The following is a 12024-nucleotide window of genomic DNA, read 5'->3' as shown; positions in this document are numbered from 1 at the left end:
AATAAACCAGCTAGTGATTTGCCATCCAATACACCACCCCTCTCAATGGGACCAGTGACGGGAATGGAATACAAAGATTTTTAACAAACATATAACAACTTTATTTGTTTAAATACAGAATAAAATCATAATGTGCTGCTACATATACACAGGTTCTACAGGTTGCATCGAAAAAAATGCTTTTATTCTATCTGACAAAACATGGAAAGACAGAAATAACCAACGTGTTTCAAACAATGTTCTTTACACTTTTCTTTCTCTGGGGTAAATATTTGCAGAATATGTTATATCTATAACAGAGAGGTATAACTAATACCATATTTATGCATAAGCAAGTATATATATAAATGTGTGTATATATATATATATATAATATATATTTTTTTTTTTTCTGTTTGTTACTACTTTGCATGATTCTTGAAATATTTCTGATTATGAATCATTAATTTATACATAGATTTATCTGTTTACCATGATACCTTTAAACAGAATTACAGGGATGTAATGTATTTTCATTATTTTCTTCCTCCTGTTCCTGTGTCAGATGGTGATTCGGTGATCTTCACACCCGAGTACAACAAGTTACTTACAGGAGAGAATATAACGATGACATTCAATGGAGGAATTGGTGTAACGTATTACTGGTATAAAGATAATGAGAGAGTGGCAGAAGGACGGAGCTATACAATCACATCTGCCCAGGTTGGACACAGCGGGAACTACAATTGCCGGTCAAATAGTGGTCTTTATGCCGAATTCAGGCTAGATGTCGGTGATGGTGAGTTACTTACCAATTCCTATTTAATTAAAGAACAGCTATTACTATAAAACTGTGTCCAGAACAGTAGCATTATGGATGGGGCAACATTTTTAGACACACTATTATGCCACATACATACGATCGGACATTCCGACAACAAAACCGTTGTTTTTTTTCCGACGGATGTTGGCTCAAACTTGTGTTGCATACACACGGTCACACAAATGTTTTTGGAAATGCCGAACGTCAAGAACGCGGTGACGTACAACACTACGACGAGCCAAGAAAAATGAAGTTTAATAGCCAGTGCGGCTCTTCTGCTTGATTCAGAGCATGCGTGGATTTTTGTGCGTCGGAATTGGCTACACGCGATCGGAATTTCCGACAAGAACTTTTGTTGTCGAGAAAAATTGAGAACCAGCTCTCAAACATTTGTTGTCGGAAATTCCGACAGCAAATGTCCGATGGAGCCTACACACTGTTAGATTTTCCAACAAACAAGCTCACATCGAACATTTGTTGTTGGAAATTCCGACCGTGTGTACGCGCCATTAGTATAACTTCTCTGATTCCACAAAACGATAAATTGGACATTGGTTGAACTAGACAAAGTTGGCATGGCCAAATGACGAGTGATAGGAAGTGACAGCATTGTTCGACCCAAGTCAACAGGTTGTGGTGAGAAATAAAAATTGCTTACACAGGGCCAATCAATGGCTTTTTCCCCCCTTTTGAATCACTTATGATGATGTAAATGTGAAAGCATTAAAAATTCCATCAATCAACCCTGTAGAATCAATTTATTTCTTCTGCCGCAACCACTCAACTTAGGTCTATTGAAACCTGTTGTTCGTTGCACTGCAATGCCATTTTGTCTCACTCTATCCATGTCCTATTTAATTGTTTTGTAGAATCGGAGATCAATTGTTCAGTTTTATCGTACCGTGTATGGCCACTATAACCTCAGTGCTTATTACATGTTTCAGGTAGAAAATGTATACAGGGGAACCTTGGATTATGAGCATAATCCGTTCCAGGAGAATTCTCGTAATCCAAAGTACTCGCATATCAAAGCGAAGTCAATGGAAACGAAAATAATTTGTTCCGCATTGACTTCAATGGCATGCAAAACCGCATGTGGCCAGAGGTGGGGGGCCGGAAAGCCTCGGAAACACTCAGAAAGGCCAGAGGACAGCTCGGCTGAACTCAGAAAATCTCAGAAAGGCTCGGGAACGGAGTATTTTCGAGGTTTTACAAGCATTGCCAAACGGCTCCGAACAGCTCTGCTCGGCTCCGGCGATGCCCCACCTCAGACCAAACGCTACACTGCACACCGCTGTGGCTTGAATCCTGTTTGTTTTGCGAGACAACACTCGCAAACCCAGTCAGGAAAAAAAAACAGTGCTCGTATTGCGAAACGCTTGTTAACCGCGTTACTCGCAAACCGAGGTTTCGCTATATTTTACTTGTACAGATCTTTTTCATTCCGGATAGAGCCCCTGGTCTGATTCTCTTCCCAACTACTATGTTCCTGTCCCCAACACTACTAACCCTTCTGGCGCCAAGTCACCCCCTCCACTCACCTCCCTTACTCCTGCCCCAGTAAAAGTACCTCAGAATTGGGAATGTAAAGGGTTAAAAGTATGGGATCCAGGAGATTATATGGCGTGAACCATTTTCTAATCAAATCTTCTCCATCAGTTTTTGGTACTCGGGGGCTCACCATATCTGGCCTCTATAGCAGTTGTATTGCTCTACGCATGGTTTTCTTCCCAGGATAGGTGTTACCTTTTTATGCGCAATACACAATGATAGGGGAGTTTTCTGTCCTTTCACCACCACCTACAGTCTTCAACATCTGTTAGATATCAGTTTGGTATTGCCATATGACAGCAATAGTTGTAGGTTCAGTTTTCATGAGCAGTGAACCTCTGTAGTTGGTGTCACTCCAGTTCTCCAGGCATCATATGGCTCTAGTTCTGTTCTATAAAACATCAGTAGTCAGTAGGTTTATATCGTCTATTTAGGTGAAAAGTTGTTCAATGTCAATCAAGAAAATCCAGTGGTGGCTGAAGGGGGGGGGGGGGGGGAGGGGTCAGCAAACAGTACCACCCCCTCCCGGTCGGGTGGGTCTAGAGCAGTTATCCCATCTATGGTGGGCAGCGCTTCTCTCGGGCTAAACCAGCGGCTTCTCTTGCTCGGTGGTGGTGATGGCTTTCCCTTCCCCTGCTCTTCACAGGGACTGTGGCATCTTCTGTTTTCTCCCTCCTCCTTAGCGGGCAATTGGGACTGTTCTCTTTTCGGCTCAGACCTGCTTCTGATTGGCCGGATTGAAGATCAGTGTTTCAAAAGCAAATATTCATTCGCTGTTGTAACACCTGGGTGGGTTCCTGGCACAATACTCTGCGCCACGAGCTCACCCTACTGTGAAGTCTATTAAAGCCTCTCGCTCTAGTCAGGTGCTTCAAAAAACACAATGTAATTCATGGGCCCGGTGTCCTGAATGGGGCCAGATGCATGAATAGGGGGTGGCGGTGTTCTGTCAAAATGGCGTCCATGGATAGAGCATGGGGGTGGCGGCCATGGATAGAGGGGGCAGTGCTCAGGCGCCCCTAATGGATGGGCCGCCACTGTTCTTATGCCGTTTTATTAATTTACTCTTCTCGTCCATGGCCACCCTACATTTCACTTTGTGTCCCATGTTCTGGGTACCCTCCTCTCCTCCGATGAAAACGGTCTGATGGATTTTTCCATCGGTTAACCGATGAAGCTGACTGACGGTCAGTCGTGCCTACACACCATCGGTTAAAAAAACGATCGTGTCAGAACGCGGTGACGTAAAACACAACGACGTGCATAAAAAAAACGAAGTTCAATGCTTCCAAGCACTTGATTCCGAGCATGCATGGATTTTTAACCGATGGACGTGCCTACAAACAATCATTTTTTTCCTATCGGTTAGGTATCCATCGGTTAAATTTAAAACAAGATTGAATTTTTTTAACCGATGGATAAATAACCGATGGGGCCCACACACAACCTCATCGGTTTGACCGATCGTGTGTATGCGGCATTAGAGACTTCAAGGAGGTGTGATTTACTGGGCGTGCCGCAAAGCATACTGGGAAATGTAGTTCTTACATGAACGAGTGCCGCAAACCAGGAAGTGAATGAGAGAACAGAAACTAGAACGCCGGAGGTGATATAGATAAAGGAATTTAATAGGTATTTACTCGTTTTTTAACAGAATCATTACACCATTCTGTCTGTCTACCTTGCAGAAATTAATTTTAGGCAAAACAAATTTTTCCTTTACAACTCCTTTAAATTAGTCTTAATGAGTATGTATACCCAGAAGTTTGTTCCATGCACAAAGAAATGTGTACATGCAAATAAGAGAAGTACGGTAATCCTACAAGTTTTTAAACAAATTTCAAAACCGATCGTGTGTGGGCCCCATAGGTTATTTAACCATCGGTTAGAAAAAAGCCAACTTGCTTTAAATATAACCGATGGATTCCTAACCGACAGGTCAAAACCGATCGTTAGTAGGCACAACCATCGGTTAAAAATCCACGCATGCTCAGAATCAAGTCGACTCATGGTTGGAAGCATTGAACTTCGTTTTTTTCAGCACGTCGTTGTGTTTTACTTCACCGCGTTCTGACACAATCGTTTTTTTTAACCGATGGTGTGTAGGCGCAACGGATCAGTCAGCTTCATCAGTTAACCGATAAACGGTCCATCAGACCGTTCTCATCGGATGGACGGATCGTGTGTACATGGCTACAGTATCTCCAGGCAAAACCTATCTGTGGATGTTTGTAGTACTGACCAGCACGCTGTGTAAAAGACTGCAGATTAAGGGGGCTTATTCATTAAGGCAATGCAATCACCCATGCCATGGCAACCAATCAAAAAGCATCTCCTAACACAACCAACTGCAGTAATCTGAAATCTGATTGGCTGTTTTAGGTTACTTCACATCCTGGACATGGTCTTTGCTCACCTTCACAGAATCATCCTGTCTGTATTAAAGATGGTCTGAGATAGTTTTGTATTGCAGGTCCAGTCATCCTGCAGGCTCCTCCCCTTGTGTATTGGGGTAGTGATATGGTACTAAGATGTCACAGCCGTCCTCAGTATCGGGTCATCAATACAACATTCTACAAAGATGATGAAGTCATACAGCCTTCAACCAATGATCTTACTACAGTTATCATTCCACGGAACCAACAAGTTGGAAGATACAGATGTAAGAGAACATTATCCTGGGAAGAACATGTAACTTACACAGATGAAGTGTCCCTACACATCAGAGGTAAGAGCTCCTCAAAGTGAGTGCCATGGTAGTGTCCGGTGTGAGTAGGGTTGCCACTTTTTCTTCAAGCCAAACCCGAACACTTTAATTTTTATTTTTGGAAAAACACTAGTGACTAGAGCAGTGGTTCTCAACCTGGGGGTTGGGACCCCCTCGGGGGTCGAATGATGATTTGCCAGGGGTCACCGAATCCTGGGCTGTTCCAAAAGCCTGCACCACTCTTCCAGCCTTTTTGCCCACTCAGCCTCTTCGCAGGCGCCCATTCAGTTCATGGCATAGCTGGAGGGCAGAGACTAGAGGTCAGCTGACTGGTGATGAATGTGAAGTGGGAGGGGCTGGAGGAGACCCTATCTCCTGATTTCGCTTTAGGTATCACTGCTACGAGACACCACAAAGGGGTTTTAATATTGTACAAGTGGAAGGAACTCTAAACGTTAATGGGTTAGGGGCGCAAATTACTTATCTTGCCTTGGGTGCTCACAACCCATGCTACAATTTTTTTTTTACTGTTAGGGTTCCCCACAACCGGGGAAATTTTATTAAGGGGTCACGACACTAGGAAGGTTGAGAACCACTGGACTAGAGGATTGTATTGGACCTGGGACACCTTTGTGCCCTTGGAAGACAAGCTTGTGCCTCGCCGAAACGTCAAATTAAACCACCATCGTGCGTTCACCTTTCAAGACTAGGGTTGCCACTTATTCTTCAAGCCAAACCCCAACACTTTTATTTATTTTTTGGGGAAAAACACAAGTGACTAGAGGATTGTAATAGACCTGGGACACCTTTATACGCTTGGAAGACAAGCTTGTGCCTCGTTGAAACATTGAATTAAACCTCCATCGTGTTTTCACCTTTCAAGAGTGAGCATACTCAACAATTGTTTCAACATATTGGCAGAATAAGTAGGATCTACCAACTACCAGACTCCCACATATAGGCCCAGGTTAACATACATCGGCGCATATTTTTGCCATCGCAGCGTATCTTTTTTACGCTACGCCGACGCAGCGCAGAGAGGCAATGCCAATGAGGCGTGACCCTATGCAAATGAATGGGCCGAGCGCCAGATAGATACCAATAACGAACGGCGCATGCGCCATCCCGTGGACGCATCCCAGTGCGCATGCTCAGAATCACGTGGGAACGAATGCCTAAGATACGACGGATCACTGCGTACGGCGTGAACGTAACCTACGCCCAGCCATATTCACGTACAACGTAAACGACATAAAATACGACGGCTTGTGTTCCCTGGTCCATACCTTTGCATGGGTTGCGCCTCATATATGGGGAATAACTTTACGCCGGACGTACGACTTGCGCGCACAAGTCGTAGCCTGCGTCGGACGGACGTACGTTCGTGAATCGGCATATCTCCCTCATTTGCATATGTGACTAGAAAATCAATGCCACAGGCCCCCACTGATTGCAATTACGGAGACAATCCTCCTTGAAGAATCACACCTGGATCTCCTTCTTATTGTCGCCCAGGTACCGACTGACAGGTGATCACTCCTTCAGTGTCCGGCTACCTGGATCCCTGATGGTTTGTCAAAATCCTTTTGGATCGCCAGCCTCTCATTGGCTCTCCGCAGATGGACTCCCCATCGTACAGCTATACCGCTTGGGATCTTCAAGAAATGGAAACCCAGTCAATCACTGGGTACCCGACGCTGCTCAAATGCTCCGGACCAACAGGGTCCCGGAACCAGGAACGCCGCGTGGGCCCCCGGCCAGGTAGGCCATAACGCCGGGGCGCCGTGATGTGGCCACCCTAAAGTATTCCTTTTCATCTCTCCATGAAAGTTTATGTAGGAAAGTGAGGGAAAAGGTGGAGGAGCTGAGCCAATGCAGAAAATAATTAGCCACTCCCAGAAGAAGAGAGGGCTATGACATGCGAGGACATGACAAGAGAGGAGATGGATGTGCCAGGGAATCAACACTTTCTGGAGTATCAGTTCACTAGCAAATTCAGAGACACATTGCAAATCAATAGAACATAGGCTGACCACATTTCCAAACTACCATTCAGGGACACCCTCCCTTCCCAAAAATCAGCTTGTGCTGTAACGTATCACAGCACAGTGATTGGACACAAGAGGCGAGATTTTTGATTTCTCCAATCACAAGCAGGGGGCGGGGATTGTGCTCCTCCAGGCATTCCCTGCCAGGACAAGTACTGTCAGTGAGTAAAGCGGTGATGCGGCGGCCTTTTTTTGCGGGCATCAAATTGGCCCCGAGTGGTGGCTGTGTCAGTTTCATTCTGTATTGTCCTGGAATGAATGTGCCCGGGACAGACCTGCAAAATGTGGGACTGTCCCAGGCAATCCGAGACACGTGGTCACCCTAATAGAGTATAGTTTATTTGAAGAATATTCGATTTCTAAGTGATTTTATCTGCAATTTGGAGACAAGGTCTCTTTAAGGTGTATCACCAGGCAACATTTTTGTTTTAGTCTTGGATAGAGTAGGGAAAGGTTAGACCCCCTGTCTGGGTTTTTTTTTTGTTTGTATTGTTTTTGCTGTCTGAGATCTCTTTTGGGAGATTCAGAAGAATAAGTAAGAGGAAATATTCCAAAGGGGACACTTTTTCCAAGGACAACTAAAAGGAGAATTTCCCCTCTCTTTGGGAGATTTCTTCGTACCTCCTCTTGTGTCTCCGGGTCAGGCAGTGAAGGAAAACTTCCCCAATGGTACACACAGAAAGCAAAAAATAGCCAGTGCTGGGACAAGATCCATTATCAACTATTCGATGCATTCTCAGAAGCATTGAACTTAATTTTGTCGGCTCGTCGTAGTGTTGTACGTTACCGTGTTCTTGATGGTTGAAAGTTCCGAGAACTTTTGTGTGGCCGTGTGTATGCAAGCCAAGCTTGAGCGGAATTCTGTCGGAAAATCTACCCAAGGTTTTTCCGACGGAATTTCAGCTCGTGTGTGCGGGGCATAAGGCGAAAAGGCCAAAGTACCTTTTCCATGATCTGTGAACTTCTTCAGCAGCATAGGTTGCAGGTCCTGCCCCTTTTTTGCCCCCCTCTAGGCTAAAACACTCAAGGTGGCAGCTTCCTATGCTCATCCCTTGGCCAAGCCCTGGATGTGTGACCTTTGCTCTATTTTGTGAAAAATGAAGGCATATCAGAAGCTGCTAAGACCAGGATGAGTGATGGCTGCTCTCCCAACCATCTTAGTGCATTTGATTGTGTCTTTTTTCTTATTCTGTGACATCTTGTAGCTGTATTGTTAGACCTGTCTTGTTCAACCTTCTCTGATTGCTCGCTGGTGCAATCACACATGTGCAAAGATTAATGCTGCGTACACACGATCGGAAATTCCGACAAGAAAAGTCCAATGTGAGCTTTTGGTCGGAAATTCCGACCGTGTGTAGGCTCCATCAGACTTTTCCTGTCATTTGGGAAAACACATTTCTACTTAGGTGTGATGGGCAGGGCCGGCCCTATGATGGGACCGGGTGGTACCATGGGTACCAGGCAGCACTTTTAGGGGGGCAGCATATTTTTTGTGCTATAAATATATATATTTTTTAACTTTTTGCTATAATAAATATCCCCAAAATTTAGAAAAATAAACAATTTTCTTCAGTTTAGGCCAATATGTATTCTTCTACATATTTTTGGTACCAAAAAAAACAATTAGCATACATTGATTAGTTTGCGCAAAAGACATTGTGGCTGCCGGCAATTCACAGGTCCCTTTATACTCCTGGATACCTGTATAGAGCCATGGCAGGTCCTCTTATACTCCTATATACATTTATAGAGCCATGGCAGGTCCTCTTTATATTCCTTTACATGTGAGGCCTTGTACACACGGACGGACTGTCCGCTGAAAACGGTCCGCCGGACCGTTTTCAGCGGACATGTCCGCCCGGAGATTTCTGTCTGATGGTTGTACACACCATCAGACAGAAATCCGCGTGTAAACAATACGCGGTGACGTGGCCGTGCCATCGCCGCGACGATGACGCGGCGACGTGGGCGGCCCTGGAAGTTCAAAGCTTCCACGCATGCGTCGAATCACTTCGACGTATGCGAGGGATGGCGGTCGATCGGACATGTCCGGTGAGTCTGTACAGACGACCGAACATGTCCGACGGACAGGCTTCCAGCGGACATGTTTCTTAGCATGCTAAGAAACATTTGCCTGCTGGAAAACGGTCGGCTGGACAAATGTCCGCTGGAAACCTGTCCGGTCGGCCGTACACACGACCGAACATGTCTGCTGAAACTGGTCCGCGGACCAGTTTCAGCAGACATGTTCGGTCGTGTGTACGGGGCCTAAAGAGTCTCGACAGGTCCTCTATATACATGTATAGAGCCATGACAGGTCCTCTTTATACATCTATAGAGCCATGACAGGCCCTCGTTATACTCCTTTATACATGTATAGAGCCATGTCAAGTACTCTTTATAGTCCTATATACATTTATAGAGCCATGACAGGTCCTCTTGATATTCCTTTACATGTAAAGAGTAATGACAGGTCCTCTTTATACTCCTATGTACATGTATAGAGCCATGACGGGTCCCCTTTAGTTATCATGATATAAAATAATGAATGTGGGGGCCTTTTGGTTGGCGTAATTTTTTTTCTGGGGGGGGGGGCAGCATTTCATTATTGGTCCCAGGTAGCACAATGTCTTGGGCCGGCACTGGTGATGGGGGTTAAATATGTATAATTTCTATAATTTATTTTTCATTTTTACATTTCCCTTTTTAGAGCTCTTCGCAAAACCAAGGATTTCCATAGTACAAAATCCAGTGAGAGAAGGGGACAACATAATATGTAACACAAGTCTCAGTTTGCCCAAAAAGAGGACTTTACTGCAGTTTACCTTCTACAGAGATGGACACGAGGTGCTGAATTTGAATTCATCAAGTATTCATCCAGTAGTCCTAAATGTCAGTCTGGAGGATTCTGGGAATTATTCCTGTGAAGTGAGAACGGCAAACAACACTGTAATGAAAAGAAGTGCAGAATTATATATTCAGATACAAGGTGAACCTATTGTTGTTCCTGAATACTCTATATACTATAGAGTACTATATCTGTACTTATTGTAATTTATTTTAATTAGTGTATTTATTGTCGTATAACACGCACTTTTTCACCCAAAAATCGGGTGGAAATAGTGTGTGCGTGTTATACGCCGATACTGCAATTTGGGCTCCTTTGGAGAGAACAGGGTGGGGGGTGGGACAAGCGCCGTCAGATTACATACAGCGAGAATCTCCTGTTTACTCAACGGCATCTGTAATAGGAAGTCCCGTCTCCTGGGCCAGCATTGAACCAGTGTTCTGTCTATCATAGAAGCGGGTCCAGGAGGCGGGACTTTTGCCTCGTACACACAACTGTTTTTCGGGTTCTAAAAAATTATTGAATTAAAAACGATCGTGTGTGGGCTCCAGAGCATTTTTCGGGTTCTGACAAACGGGCAATTTTTTTTTCAAACATGCTCTATTTCTTCACAACGTTTTTAACGTTGTCGTTTTTCGGGTTGTAAAAAACGGTCGTGTGTGGGCTTTAACAACGTTAAAAATCTGCGCATGCTCAGAAGCAAGTTATGATACGGGAGCGCTCGTTCTGGTAAAACTACCGTTCGTAATGGAGTAAGCACACTCATCACGCTGTAACAGACAAAAAAGCGCAAATCGTCTTTTACTAACACAAAATCAGCTAAAAGCAGCCCAAAGGGTGGCGCCATCCGAATGGAACTTCCCCTTTATAGTGCCGTCATACGTGTTGTACGTCACCGCGCTTTGCTAGAGCATTTTTTTTTCACGATCGTGTGTAGGCAAGGCCGTTTTAATGATCAAGTTGAAAAAAACTTTGTTTTTTCTAGAGCCTGAAAAACGTTGTTTTTTACAACCCGGAAAATGATCGTGTGTACGCGGCATTAGTGTTAAAGAGGCCGCCGAGTAAACAGGAGATTCTCGCTGTATGTTATCTGACGGCACTCATCCTGCCCCCCTCCCCGTTTCCTCTGAGGCAGCAGTAATCTGAGGTGAGGATGCAGATATGAATTGGTCTGGCTGGGTATGGGCATTGATCAAGCTGCAGATGGGTAATGGTGAGGCTGCATTGATGGGCACTGACCCTTATATTGCTTCAAAGTTCTCTGTTTAAAATCTACGTTTTTTTCCTGAAACTACCCTCCTAAAATGAAGGTGCGTGTTATACGCATGTGTGTGTTATATTCCGATAAATACAGTATATGTAATGTATTGCAATATTAATAACTATTAATCATGTTTAAAAAAAAAAAAACGATGGCAGCAAAATGTTTCGCCCTTCAGCTTCTAAACTGTATTTTAGGATTTGTAAAATAATTGAAATAAAAATCAACACATATAAAGTCCTGTGAAAAAGAATCTTTACAAAACCAAATCCATTGCAATTAGCAGAAGGTATTAATATTTTGCCAAATCGTATAGAATTCTTGCAGCTTTGTCACACAGTACACCAACCTAAAGGGTCAATTAAACTAAGCCTTATATCTCTATTTTTCGTAAAAAGTTTAGTTGAGACCATAACAAGATTTCCATCTCATTTATACTACCAGGGCCAAATTCCCAAAAACTTAGCCTAACTTAACTTTCAGCAGTTAAGTTACACAGGCGTTTAATTTCTACCTAAGTGCCCGATCTTCAAAGCACTTACCTAGAAATTACACGCCGTGTAACTTAAGTGCCTCCGTCGCAAGGCGGTCCTCCTCTCCGGGGGGCGATTACAATTTAAATGAGGCGCGCTCCCGCGCCGGCCGTACTGCGCATGCGTGTGAAGTAATTTTCCCGACGTGCAGCGCGCGAACGAAATTTACGCCGGCCTTTGTGGATTGCGACGGGACAATAAAGTTGCGACGGGTGAAAAAAAATACACGCCGGGAAAAAAAATTCAAATTTAAAAAAAAATCGCGGCGATCGAA

General features: G+C 44.2%; 1 protein-coding gene across 1 annotated transcript in view; it reads left to right on the top strand.

Moving 5' to 3' along the window:
• The first annotated feature begins 606 nt into the window (after positions 1–606).
• The window catches only part of LOC120920106 (high affinity immunoglobulin gamma Fc receptor I-like), a 30623-nt gene continuing 19205 nt past the window's right edge, over positions 607–12024 (top strand). The window contains exons 1-3 of the mRNA XM_040332018.1: positions 607–778; positions 4827–5081; positions 9819–10097. Coding sequence (XP_040187952.1) covers positions 607–778; positions 4827–5081; positions 9819–10097 — 706 coding nt within the window. The remainder of the gene's footprint in view (positions 779–4826; positions 5082–9818; positions 10098–12024) is intronic.

Source organism: Rana temporaria, chromosome 13 (genome assembly GCF_905171775.1).
Source record: "Rana temporaria chromosome 13, aRanTem1.1, whole genome shotgun sequence".
NCBI classification, from domain to species: domain Eukaryota; kingdom Metazoa; phylum Chordata; class Amphibia; order Anura; family Ranidae; genus Rana; species Rana temporaria.
This window is presented reverse-complemented; position numbering and strand designations above follow the sequence as displayed.